This window comes from Sciurus carolinensis, chromosome 3 (assembly GCF_902686445.1).
Source record: "Sciurus carolinensis chromosome 3, mSciCar1.2, whole genome shotgun sequence".
NCBI lineage: Eukaryota > Metazoa > Chordata > Mammalia > Rodentia > Sciuridae > Sciurus > Sciurus carolinensis.
The window spans coordinates 171960665-171974837 of NC_062215.1; the positions used below are offsets into that span (position 1 = coordinate 171960665).

The 14173-nt window shown below is 44.6% G+C and overlaps 1 protein-coding gene across 1 annotated transcript; it reads left to right on the plus strand.

Moving 5' to 3' along the window:
• The first annotated feature begins 379 nt into the window (after window positions 1–379).
• LOC124980702 (uncharacterized) lies at window positions 380–10830 on the plus strand. The gene is made up of 3 exons (XM_047546569.1): window positions 380–514; window positions 606–648; window positions 9137–10830. Exon 3 carries the CDS (start codon window positions 9288–9290, stop codon window positions 9996–9998), a length of 711 nt encoding a protein of 236 aa, XP_047402525.1. The 5' UTR covers window positions 380–514; window positions 606–648; window positions 9137–9287; the 3' UTR covers window positions 9999–10830.
• The last annotated feature ends 3343 nt before the right edge of the window (window positions 10831–14173 follow it).

Below are 14173 nucleotides of genomic sequence, written 5' to 3' on the forward strand. Positions count from 1 at the left end.
TTATTTAATACTTTTGTTTAATTTTTAAAGAAGTGGTTTAATCAAAGGTTACTCAATTATTTGCTGTGTACTTAAGTTTCCATCTACAGAGGCTCACGTGAGGTTTGTTTGTTTGTTTGTTTAACCTGAGTCCTTGGATGGCGAAGACCTCCAGTAGGCCCATTTTGAAAATGAGAAGAGTGAGACTTAAGAGTTCCAATACTTTGCCCAAGGTTTCCCAGGTGGTGACTTGGAGCTGCCCTCCTAAGCCAGGTCTTGGTGACCCGAGCAGGCAGGCTGTCTGTTCCCTGCCTGCAGCCAGAGAGGTGCCACCTCCCTCTGTGGCACTGTTCCAGTCCACTTGCCATTTTCCTTCTTCCTCTTCTTGTTTCTCGGTCCTCCTTCCTGAACCTCCGTCTCTGGCTCCATTTGGCCCAAGGACCTGAGGCCCAGCTTGGGGCTTGCTTCCTGAGTTTCCACCTTCAGGGCAGAAACACCCTGTCTCTCTCTTAGGCTCCACCTCTCATATCTCCAGGTAAGAGAGCTGATTCGATTGGGCCTACCTACCTGACAGGGCACTTGGAGAGTATGCAATCTTGTGACGTCACTGTGCTTATCTTGAATAGCGACCTGGAGCTGGCTCACTAAGTGCCTGAGTCAGTGGGAGAGGTAAGCTATTATTGCCTATTGGGGCTGCCCTGTTCCTTTTATCATTTCCCACCTATAAGTTTTATATTGATCGACTTATCACATGTTCGGTAAATGTTTTAATATGTGATGATGAAACACAATTTATAGTCTCCTTATCATTGTCAACGTAGTCTGTGACATACTTATGATGATGTTGTAAGGAAGGTAATTTCCAAATTTGTGTTTCCTGAACTTGAAGAATGCATATTATGCTCTTCAAGGAACTAGACTTTCTGAACACAAAGACGGTAATTGACATACAGCATTAGAATCAAGGTCAAATTTTATAGAGTGGATATAATCTTGAGATTAAATCATTCAAAATCATGTGTATTCAGTGGTTAGGGACATTTGACACTAATTTGTTCAAATTAGATTTCATTCAGCCAAAAATTATTTGGTTATCTGTCTTATCCAGATTCTTCAACCTCTCTCTGCAATCAGGGAATTTTTCCGTGTAACTAACCTGAATGTAATTAACCAGTTTGAGACGGGTCCTCTTTTGTCTGTCAGATGAGGTAGAAAACATTTGGCCATAGCAGAAATCAAATAGGCTTTAAGGCTTGACTAATACTTGCCAGGTTGGTTTTTAGTCATTCTTTCTTTTCTGTCATGTATTACTCTAAGCATGTCGTTATTATCTATACTTCCTTAGTTCCAGCTGTTTCTTATTTCTCATCTTGCCCATTTCTCCTTTTTTTCTGTTCAATTCTCTGCCATACCTTCACCTACTTAGTGCCTTTCCAGAGCATCCAAAATAAATCCATACTCTGGTTCGTTGGTCAGGCCTCCCCGAGTGGCGGATCCTCGGTCTTCCTTTCCCTACTCCCTCTCAGTGTGGTCAGCCTTCTCACTCTCCTCCACTAAGTGCCTTCTTTTCTCAGAACTTTACACTCTCTAAAGCAGATAAAACTGGACTAGGAAAAGAAAATCTATTCCAAGGACTGTTTTTGAAGGATGAAATTAATTTGGAGATTTCAATGCAAACTGATGAAAGAACTGGAATAGGATAGCTGCTCTAGGCTTTTCCAGAGAATCAGGGAGGCCAGGAAAGTACAAGAGAGTGTGCAGATGGGCACAGCTGCTCAGCTGACTGACAGGGAAGCCACACAGCCAGGAGTGTGATGCCCAGCCCTGCATTTGCCAAAGCCCAGACATTCACCTGCACCCTGTGGGCCACCTCTCACACCTCCCCTTCACAGAAGTAGAATATGCACTGCTTCTAGAACACTGGAGCTAGGGAGCTAGGAAATTCAGGTCTCCAGCTCTGGACCCTGGGGTCAGGCAGGAATGGGCAAGGGGGTGGAAGGAAACTGACCACAAACAAGACAGGTCCTTCTGCTTCATCACTCTTGCTTCACATCCACAGCTCCCGAAGGTTCTTTCCTTGTCATCCATTCACCCTTCCCAGAGGTCTTCAACAGTCCCCCCCCACAGATAACCCCCCCCAGATTATTTTACTATCTCTATTTATCACTGAAATGACCATACTTGCTTACTTGTTTGTTTTCTTGTCTTCCTTTGCTCTATACAGTTGCAGTAATAGCAAAGTCCCAGCAGTTGTAGACCCTGGACTTAGAGCAGTGGACACTACATGCTTTGCTGTGGACCCTGCAGGCCTTCTGGTGGGGGTGGGGGGAGGTCCCAACACTCATAGCTGTGGTCTCTGCACTGACAGGTATAGACTCTGCTCTGACTGCTCTAGTACCTGTTCTTATGGTTGTACTCTCTGCCCTTACAATATCCCCAGGACATGATGAAGATCATGTCCTGAGTCAAGAGGGAGAATTTACTCTGATTTCTATAAGTAATGAAAAGAGCTATGAGTGAATTCCTATTATAGAGAAAGTACAATGAACCCACAATTAAAAGAGTATGAATTTTAAGTTCTTCTCTGCATGTTCTTGAGACAGTAAAGTAGAACTGACCCTCCCAAGAGGTACTTTTTCTTTTCCTTTCTTCCATCTTTGACATCCATGATTGCCCCAAATGCCTTCTGCCCAGCTGTGGCTACATCAGACTCCCCATGACTGCTCTAAGAGAGTTTTATTTGGCATGGCAAGCTTGAGTTGTGAATCCATCCCAAATGACTCTGTTCTGTGGCCTCTTTTGATGACTCCAAAACTCTGTAGCCTCCTCAACTATTTCCAGTCTGGTAGGGACCCCTATCCTACCCATGATTAAGCAGAAGATCTGCAGGTAGCTGGCAGGACACTGCACATCTGTGAGTCTGCCTTTTTGTCTACAAAAGTAGCCTTTCCCATACCCTTATTAGAATAGCCCATGTACTGCTTTCTCTTATCTACAGCACAAGTCCTCATACAACTTCTTTTGGGTGGTTATATTTTGCTTTTTCCTGATTTCTATCCTGAGTAGAGCAGGCTGCACTGGTTATATTAATAGTGGTGACACTGAGGCTTGATGGCACTGAAAGCAGCCAGCAGCAAGGACTGGTAACACTGAAAGCAGCTAGCAACCAAAGAGCAACAGAGAGTTTCCAGAGCTGCAAGGACTGGCTGTCAGAAGAATTCCCAAGAGCTCTTGGGAGCTGCTGGCCCTGACTGCCGGGGGAAGATTAAAGAGAGCAGAGAGCTGCTGGCATTCAAAGCGCAGAGCTGCTAACACCAAGGGAGCTGCACTTTGCCTGATTGTGATTTCTATCCACATTGAGGAGGAGAACCCTCAGCTTATTGGCAACATTCTCAAAAGACCCTTGTTTGGGTAGTAACCACAAAGGAAACTTTTGTACATACTATGGTGTTTCTAAGAGACCCACAGATTATCTTTTAAAGACTGCTATTATACATTTCCTTAGAGAGATGAGCACTGTAAACTATAGGTAGGCAAAGAGATAAAGAATATGGTACCTAACTAGCACTCAGTGCAATCTATGCAATCTAGTATTAATATTACTATTTTTATCTTCAACAAAAGGTTCAGGGAAAACCAGATTACCACATGAAAAAAAAAAAAAAAGGAAAGAAAGGAAGAAAGAAAGAAAGAGGACCCTTATCTTACTCTATACATAAAATTCAACACAAACTGCATAAATACCTAAATGTAAGACCAGAAACCATAAAGCTTGTAGAAGAAAACATGAGGAAAATACTCCCTGATGTTGGCATTGTCAATGATATCTTGGACATTACACCAAAAGCTCAGGTTACAAAAGCAAAAATAAATGAACTGGACTACATCAAAGCAAAAATCTCCTCCACAACAAAGGAAACAAACAACAAAATAAAAGCCAATATACAAATTTGGAAAAAAACATATGCAAATAATATGGCAGATAAGGTTAATATGTAAGATTTATAAAAGACTCGTATCAATCAATAATACAAAAGCAAATAACTTGATTTTAAAATAGACAAAAAACTTAGGGGCTGGGGATATAGCTCAGTTGGTAAAGTGCTTGCCTTGCAAGCACAAGGCCCTGGGTTCAATCCCCAGCACCGCAAAAAAAAAAAAAAAAAAAAAAAAAAAGACAAAAAACTTAAAGAGGCATTTCTCTAAAGATAATATGAAAGTGGTCAATGGGTATGTGAAAGGTGTTTGATATCATTAATCATCAGAGAAACAAAAACCACAACCACGATGAGACACCACCTCACACGTATTAGAATGGCTATTATTAAAAGACAATAATAAGTGTTGGCAAGGGTGTCGGGGTGTATGTTGGTGAAGACATCATGGAAAAGAGCATGGAGGTTCCTAGAAAAATTAAATATGGAACTGTCATGTGAAACAACAACCCTTCTTCTAGCATAACCAAAAGAAATGAGATCATCACCTGGTAAAGATATCTGCTTTCCCGTGTTCCTTATAGCACCATTCACAATAGTCCAATAGAGAAATAACCTAGGTGCCCATCAGTGGATGAACAGATAAGAAAACTATTATGTATACGTAATGGAATATTACTCAAGCTTTAAAAAGAGATATCATGCCATTTGCAACCATATGAATGGACATGGAAGACATTGTGCTAAGTTAAAAAATCAAGGCTGGGAAGTCTGACTCAGTGATAGAGTGCTTATATAGCAGCTGTGAGGCCCTGGGGTTCCATTCCCTATCACTGTGGGCCATGGGAGAGAGGAATGTAAGTGAAAAAGTTAGACACGGAAAGAAAAATATTAGATGATCTCACTTATATGTGGAATTTTTTTTTTTCAAGGTAAGCACTCTACCAACTGAGCCATACCCCCAGTCCTGGAATTCTTAAAAGAAAAAAAAGTCAAAGAATAAAACAATGGTTACCAGGGGCAAGTTGGAAGAAAGATGGAAAGATGTAGGTCAAGGGCTACAAAGTTTCTAACATATAGGATAAGCAAGTTGAAAAACCTAATGTATACCATGAGGACTGCAGTTAATAATAGTGCATTGTATTCAGGGTTTTCGCTAAATGAATAGGTTATGGCTGCTCTTGTCACAGGGGGAGTTGGAGTAACTATGTGAGATGATGGTAGGTCAATTTGGTCCACCATCTTACTATATATGTATCTTATAATATCATGTTTTATATCTTTAATATACAAAACAATTTATTTTTTAAAATTACTATTCCTCTTTACATAAGGCAGGGTTCAGCAAATCTGTCCTTGGCCAAGTTTCTATTGTCCTTGAGCCCAGAATGGTATATATCATTTAAGGGCAATAAAAACAAAAGGAGGAAGGAAGGAAGGAAGGAAGGAAGGAAGGAAGGAAGGAAGGACGGAAGGAAGGAAGGAAGGAAGGAAGGAAAGAAGGAAGGAAGGAAGGAAAATACATAGGAGTCTGTGGAGTCTAACAGATTCACACCTGGTCCTTCACAAAAACATCTATGACTCTGTTCTAAGCTCCTTTTTTTTCAACTGTCTTGTTAAATTAGAATGAAAACTTTATTTCTTAATTAAGCAAATATTTACTGTTCTGATTCAAGGAGAATTTCCAAAATCTGATAAAAACAGGGATCCACAAGCCAGTTGGGTCGTTGGGGCCTCAGGAGCCTGACCTTGCTCATTCTGTATTCACCCCCATCCTAGAATTCATTCCCATCTAGGTGTGTCTGGGAATATGTAGATTAGCTATAAATATCTTTTATAGCACCTCTGTGGGGACATTGAATGGACTGCCAACTAATAATGAATCTTGGGGAATTTCCAAGGTGGTATTTATAGCTTTTGCTATTAGCCTGGGGTTCAGCGCATCCAGAGAAGAGAGGGGCACGCCCCGGCCACTTATGTGCCTCCCCCGTCCCTTTCCTCTGGCTTCTGTTTTTGTGCTTCACTTTCTCCCAGATCTGCAGTGGTGACGTTTACTTGTAGGTGGGACAGTCAGCCAGGCTGGGTGGCCATCACTCCAGATTCTTCTTGAGCTTGTCAGCTCCTACTGGTATTTCTCTTGCCTGACATGTCATTGTTACTTGGATGAAAATTCCTTTGTGGAGTCAAGTTGAAAGGGAGTTGAGTGACCCAGGGACATCTTTCCCATAGACCAGAGGATCTCAAGGGCTTGGGTTTTAAAAGAATCTCTATTAAATGTTATTTCTGTTCTTCAAAAGCTCTTTAAAAGTCACCTCACTAAAGCCAAGCTTGAGCTTTGATCCCACAGCACCTGTTCCACCTTCTTTTGCTTGGATTTCTGGGATTACCCAAAAACTCCAGTGCTGATGTTGCTGTTATTTTCCAGCAATACTTAGGGGATTGGAGGGTCTGGCTAATAACTCTGGGCAGGCTCTTGCAGGGTGGCTGGGGTTTGAAGTGCTGCAGCGTGCACAGTGAGTTGGAAAGGGGTAAACGTAGAGATGGGGAAACCCTTGAGGCAGCCCTTGCAGTGGGCAGAGGGGAGTCGGAGTTTGGATTTAGGTGTGACTGTGGAAGTGGACAGAAAGTCAGTGGATTTGGCATCTGTTTAGAAGGGACCTCAGATTGATTGAAGGAGGGTCCGGGTTCTAGCCTGAGTGACCAGGCAGTATTGGGAGCAGTTTTGTGGCTGGGATTGGTTTGGGTGAAGCAAAGCTGTCACTTCCAGTTGAGTTGGAAATACCTGTGAGTCCTCTGTGCAGAAATATCAAGGGGGTTGTTGGGAAGAAATGCCTGGGACTCAGAAGAGGGTCAGGGAGGAGGAACCCTCTCAGGAGTCACAAATGCAAAGCCAGAATAGCCAGAGAAGAACCAGAAATTGTCACAGGCACTGAAGAGAGTGTTTTAAGGAGAGTGAGAGTAATAAACCAGATGGCATTGAGAGCTCATAGAGGTGGAGGACTCGTGAGTGTGAACTGCATTAACTTTGATGAGAGGATCCAGGCTAGAGAAGAATGCATGCAAGTGATGACCGTGTGCAAGGGGACTTTCCACCCAAGAAGGGCCCTGCTTATGCCTCAGGCAAAAGTAATGTCTTCCAGAGTCACCTGAAATGCTAGTCGGGCACCCCACAACTTAGGAACTGGTCTGAGACAGTGGAGTGGGGTCAGTATGTTTTAATCTAATCTCCCCAACAGTTGAAACCCAAAAAACCAAAAAGCCTTAACCTTCAGGTGTAGCCTTGATTTACTCTAAAAGAAACCAGATGTGAAAAGAAGCAGTTCACTTAGCGCAGATCTTGCTCTTGGCAAATCTTGCTCTTTGCACGCTGCGGTTATGGTCCCCTCTGTGGTTGGGTCCCTCAGACACCAAGATCAGATTTATTTCCTGATGCTGGATCAAGTGTTCTTTGGTTTGTGAGATTGGGCTAAGAAAAGGAAAAAGGAAAAGACTCCTCCACTTTTCATAGCGATGACTGAGGCAGACGTAGAAAACACGGATGAAGTGCCATCAGAATTGTGGTCCTCTCCCAAAAGGGCTCCTGACCTGCTGCTGATTGCTCATATTCTCTAAGTTTGCCAGTGGAGTTTTGTTCCTTCAAGGTAAGGGATCATGTCCACTGAAAACGGTGCACCTTGCAGAACAATGGTTGGAGAAAGAGGAAGAGGTTTTTAGGAAAAGGCACACCTTTGAAGGAAGAGGAATTTCAGGGAAGGTAGGAAAGTACAAGCCTCACTCCAAAACAAAAAGGGGGGGAGGGTTTAAAGGCATAATCTGCTCACGAGTGCTTTTAAGTCAAGCAGATACTCTATCTGGGCCATCCAGGTCACGTACTACATGCCTACTGGGGCAACCTCCGAGGCCCCGATGGCAGTTTCTGGAGGGAAGGTCCATGCAGGTGAGAAGTGGAGCCATGAAATGCACGTAGATGAGGCATGTCCATTCCTACCAGGCAAATATGTCTTTTTTTTTTTTTTCGATTTTAATTGTTGGCAGTATTAGAGGTTGAACCCAGGGACGCTCTGCCACTAAGCCAAATCCCAGCCCATTTTATTTATTGTGAGACAGGTTTGCTGAGTGATCAAGACTGGCCCCCAGTTTGCAGCTTTCCTGACACAGCCTTCTGAGTCACTGGGGTTACAGGTGCATGCCACCACACCTGGTATCTTTTTCCTCCTCTATTTGTAGTACCTAATCCAGGACAATACATAACTGAGTATTCAAAAAATGTTTTTTATGATGTCCATGTGGCAGAATCTTTTATTCTGGTCTCTTCACTTTGAAAACTATAGACTAGAGGCTTGGTTCACCAGTCCCATCCAGGTCACCCTTGGGCAAGTGACAACAAAACTACAAATGTATTCAGATGCTCCTAAGGCTGGGCCAGAAACATACCTTGCACCTGCCTCAAGGGGTGGGCAAGAGAGGGCATGTTACCAGACGTGGGTTCAGAAACTCATACAGGAGAAATAGGCGCTGGGGAGGAAACAGATTTTATTGCAGATGCTAGCAACCTAGAAGGAGGCAGATGTTTGAATGTCTCAAGTTCTACCTTCCAAGTCTTCCAGGAAGTAGGAGATATTTATTCAAGGATCAGGTCAGGAGCTACTTGCAGAAAGCAGGATTTCCCAGGAACTTGAGCCAGGCAGTCTGGTGTTATGCCGCCGACTGAAGGTTGCAACTCCTGGTGGCAACTCCCTCTCTTATCTTGAGGGCAGTTTTGGGGTCAACAGTCGGTTTCTTACATCAGCTCAGAAAAACAAAGATCACAGGAATGAAGAGTGAAGCCACAGAGGATAAAGTGAGGGAACAGAACAGAACAAGATGGAGTCACCGATGGCAGCAGCCTGTTACAGGCAGACCAGGGATAGCGATCCAAGGTCCTTCTCTCTGCAGAGAAGACATGCGAGCAAGAGGAGCAACTTTAACGAGAGAATTCAAGCTCTGCAGATGGGTTCGCTCAGACACCCACACAACTCATCTGTCTGTCTGTGCGGCGGGTGGGCGACTCCAAAGAGGATCTAAAAAGTGGCTCGATAGGCAATACGTTGGAAAGGAAGGTATTGGGAAATGAGATTGATCAGAGCATGTTAAGTCCATGTACCAATGTGGTATTATGAATCCCACTGCTATGTATAATTATAACACACCAATAATTTTTTTTTTTTTTTTTTTTTTTAAAGAAGAAAGGCAACACTTTCACGTGGAATCGCTCGGAGAACACCCTCCGTTCCTGTTCGATGGTTGAACCAGGGCTGTTAAAAGGCTTCCTGGAGCTGCTTGGGCAGACGCGGGAAGCCGTCTTGCGGAGCGCGTCACAGACACCAGAGGGCGATGCAAGCCCACGCGGCACCCGGGCGGGACCGGGCTCCCTCCGCCCGGGATGCCTGGCGTGTCTCTCAAACCAAAGAGGCATTATCAATAAAGGGTGTTTGGAAGGCGCAAGAGCAGCCCCAAACCCTAATTCCCAGGCCGCAAGGGAAGCCGGAGCGTGCAGACATCCCGCTCCGAGCTCAGGAATTCCTGCCCGTGGCGTCCGAGCTGTGCAGCGATAATCTGCGCTCGAGATCACTATCGTGGAGACTCGTCCGCTGCGGGGAAATTCCGCAAAGCCAGGCTTTGAGATGCGGAGAATCAGCGACTGTGCGATCCCTGCTTACAAAACCTACTCTGAGAAAGCCCCTCATTCATCGGAGGGAAATGGACCCCCGTGCGCTTGTTCTGGCCCGGGCGCGCGTCCTGGGGCTCAGAATGCAGCCCTGTGTGGAGCCGCCCAGGCCCCTGCCCGCCTGGAGACGAATCAATGACCCGGGCACAGCGTCCACCCTGTTTCTTTTCTCCCCGAGCCAGTCCCCAACCGCAATGACTACACCATCTATTCTTATTCTGAAAGCGAATGCAAGTAACACATTCGGCTCCGCAGTCGTGGCTGCGGGCCACATTTTTTCACAGATACCATCTGGTTCCAGTTTATCTGACTGTCTAGTGGAGAGCGGTGATTCTATCAGCCTTCCAGCCTCCAAGGGGATGGTGGGGGAGGGCTGAGTTTGCCATCGAGGTGTCTCTGTGCTGGCCTGATCTCACTCGCTGTTTTGTTTTCGTTTTTAACTTACTCAACACACTGAGCAAGGCATGGCCCCTCTTCTGCTGGAAAGAAACTAAATCCCTGTACCCCGTGGCACTGCTGTGGGTGATCCCTGCTACCCCAAGGCCCAAAGCACCACCTATTATGTCATGACTGGCTTTTTAGTATTCTAGAACATGCCTTGCCATTGGCTATTTTTTAAATGGAGATTTGAAGAAGGAGGAACAAAAAGGGTACATCTGTCTAGTAAACGACCCGCCCCCCCCCCCACACCACCTGCTGTTAGATGGTAACAGCCATGAGGCTGCCCCATGAAAGCTGTTTTTATCTTGCTTGAATGATATCACAGACTCCACAGGGCCCTGCCATACCCAGCCCTGGCAGGGCCACATGTCGAAGTTTGGGGTGTGTCACTGGCAGCTGTGTCTGGCTTCCCAAAAAACGGTTAGAGGGTACAGCCAAAACAACTCTGGGGCACGACCTAATACCGAAACCTGGCACACGCTTGTCAACGGGCAGGTGGAAGCCCCCCTCAGCTGCCTGCAGCTGACCCTCTCCTGTAATTCCTGTTCTGGCATTAACCTTGCAGCTCTCTGGCACGTGGGTCATTATTGGACACAGGGAACCAGTGTACTGTAAAAATGAACCCCAATAACACCATGTCCCTTACTGAAAGTGGAACTCTTAAATTTTATGTCCATCGACTCAGAAGTTTTTTTGTTTTTAAACTCGAGATTGAACCCAGGGGCACTCTACCACTGAGCTACATCCCCAGTCCCTTCTGTTTTTAATTTGGAGACGAGATCTCACGAAGGTGTCCAGGCTGGCCTTGAACTTGCAATCCTCCTGCCTCAGCCTCCTGAGTAGCTGGGATTACAGGCATGCACTACCATGCCTGGCTAACTCAGAAGAAAGTAAAAATACCCTGCTATGTGTTGGATGAGAATGGAAGCTGGAGGCGAAGACTGAAAACATGCTGTGATTGGTTGGGTTGACAGTAAGGAGGAAGACATGGTTCTCAAGTGCTTTGAGTGTCGCTCTCCCTCAGTTTTGGCAAACAGTCCGACTTCTGCCAGATGTACCTTCCTTTGTCACCAGCACCATGTCTCTTCCAGGATTCTTCATTCTATCCATCAGGCATATCTTCAGACTGCCTTTCCTGTCAGAGAATTTAACTCATCATTTTTCTCAGGCCTTGAAATCATTCCTTACTTTAGAGGAAAAATAATGGTTGGGGATTTTATAACCAAAAAAAAAAAAAAAAAAAAAAAATGACAGATCTTTCTTTACACATAATTTTAAAGTTACTCATTTCTGAATAAGCAACACGCACAGAGTACAAAAGTCGAAAGGTTCAAAGGCATAAACAGTGGAAAAGCCTCCACACTCTCCCTCTCATCACTTGGTTCTGCTCAGCAGAGCCTGTACTAAGGCCTCACATCTTTCTAAAGTTGGTCTCTAAATAAATTAACACATATGCTGGGCAAGGACTCTACCACCAAGTTACACCCACAGCCCTTCATATGTCTTTTGAGAGCATCTTTTTCTAGTTTCTAAATCCAGATGGATTCTGAAAAGCAATAGATTAAATATACATAAACATATACTGAATGTATTAACATGGTTAGCCCAATTAAAACACAATTCCAGACTACATAATTTTTTTTTTTTTTTTGTTAAATCACTCAAACAAAAATATGTCTGTACTTGTTATCAGTCTGGAAACACTGTAGATGCTCTGGAGTCTGATGCAGCAGGCTTCTTTTCTCTCAGAATCGGATTCTTCATTCCTGTGTTAAGGCTTTTGTTTATTTCCCTCTGAAAGAAAGGGGCCTCAGAACTTGAAAATGAGGGACTAAGAATGTAAATCAAGGTCTTTTTAGATCCAGGGAACAAGGTAGTTGGAGATCCAAGTGGCCACACTTCAAGACAGGACACTTGGTCCGTGGGGCCTTGTGTGGTCTAGGGAAGCGATTGGGTCTAGGAGGGCAAATCTGGTAGGTTCCTGAAGCTTAGCGCTGATAGGAGCCACAGCAGCTGGTGTAATGACTTAAGTGCTTTGGGGAACTGGGTGTGGTGGTGCACACCTGTAATCCCAGTGGCTCAGGAGGGTAAGGCAGGAGGATGCAAGTTCAAAGTCAACCAGCCTCAACTCCTGCACAAAGCAAAAGTGCTTTGGGGAGTGGAGGTGTAACTCAGGATGCATGAGACCTGGGTTCCATCCCCAGCATGGAAGGAAGGTGAAAGAAGGAAAGAAAATAGAAATGTGGCTTGAGGGCTAGGGAGATAGCTCAGTTGGTAGAGTGCTTGCATTGCAAGCCCAAGTCCCTGGGTTCGATCCCCAACACTGCAAAAAAAAGAAAAAAAAAAAGGATTAGTTTTGATACGTGGACACAGAAACATTTGGGTTTCAGCCATCCGGGATTTGCCCCAGGCATAGAAGCATATCAGTGTGTAAATTTTCCTCTTCATCCTATTCAGCCATTCTTGTGCACATGCCCCTTGGCTGTGTGGGGAGTTACTAAACTGTAAGGACTTGGGACTCAGTGACCAATCAAAAGCTTCTAAAAAACCTCAGCTTCCTAAATCTTAATGTATCAACACCCTCACTAATTTCTCAGCTGCTTTTCACAGTTGAACCATTTATCTCACTGAATGCTTTATTTAGAGGTTGACAATTCTTGGTAGCCCCAGGCAGCCAAATGTGTCTCTTGTGATGGAGACCCACCTCCCGCTTGCTGCAAGCTGTTTGGCTAAAAAGGATTCTTGAGAAAGGAGGAAAGGCCTTCTGTTTGGCTTTATTAATGCTTCGGAATGTGTCTGGGTTCTTCCTGTCTCTTTCCTCCTCGTTCTTTCCGATGGATCAAACAGAGGAAAGTATGTGAGGCCTACTGGGAGATAGTATTGAGTCACGGATATTACGTCTTCAGAATTTTATTAAGTCCAATCTCCCAGGGTAATAACATAGCCATTCCCGCTCTGTAAGAAGTCACAAGCTTGGAAAGACAAGCAGACACCTCCAGGACACAGGTAAATTGACCATCTTGTCTTCTTAGACCCCTGGCACCTCTGTAGTCCTGGAGGTTTCCTGCTGTGGTCTTCAAGTTCTAGTTATTCCATTCTGGTTGCCTTTTGATTCATCTGGTTTTCTGTACATCAGCGAGCCCAGGCGAAACCACGACCAGTTCCTACCTCAAACCCACCGGAAGGAGACGTGGGGATTTCCTGAGGTTTTATTTTTATATACTTGCTCCCCAGGCAGAAGTTTTTACATTACACAGAAGTTTGCACATTAGCTGTTAGTAAAGAAGAAACTGAAGCCCAAGACCTTGACATTGAACCCTCAGCTGGGTGGAACAGCAAGGAACTGGAGTGAGCCATTCCCCATGGTAACCATGGGGATTAGGATTCCTTCCTGCAGTGGAGCAGAGGAGGAAGGCAAGGAAGGAACGGAATGCTTGTGGATCCTACTTCTATTCGCCTGCTTGGGAGGCTTCCCTGACCCCCATAGCTAAAATGTCACCATTTCTACCCTCTGTCACTAACCTGTATGCTCTCACCTGTCTTTATTCATCTTTGCTGTCTGTCCCCCAATTGCTGCGTCCCACCTCCTCTCCTGCAGTATGTGAGCCCCCTGAGCACAGGATATTTCTAATTTGCTTTTTGCTGTATCCTCAGTGCCTGAAATTGAACTCTCTTATTTGTGGGCACAAAAAAAGATTTGTTAAATGACTAAGGAAACTCTAATAATGCCAGGCACTGTTTCAGGCCCTGTTCACACTTACACATTCAACACAGGTATGTGGAGAATCTAAGGAGTAACAGATGAGGTCACGTGACTTACTCAAGATCACATGCTTAGAAACAGTTGAGCTGGGGTGTGAACCAGGATAACCTGTTCCTTCAGTCATCCACAAAAATTAAAGGACTGTTAGGAGGGGAGTATGTTTCACTCTTAGAATTATCTCAATTTTTTACACAGATAGAATTTAGGAAAATTGGAGAGATGGCAAAAATATAGAAAGATGGTCCTCAGTTTGATTCAATGCTGTGCAGGCGACGTGCATTCTAGTGAAAAGCATACTCAGAATTCTGAATTTAGATGTTTTCCTGGACTGGTGTTATGGTTTGGATG

Coding starts and splice junctions, on each gene's coding strand:
- LOC124980702 (XM_047546569.1), top strand. CDS start 9,288: ATGCAAGCCCACGCGGCACCCGGGCGGGACCGGGCTCCCTCCGCCCGG.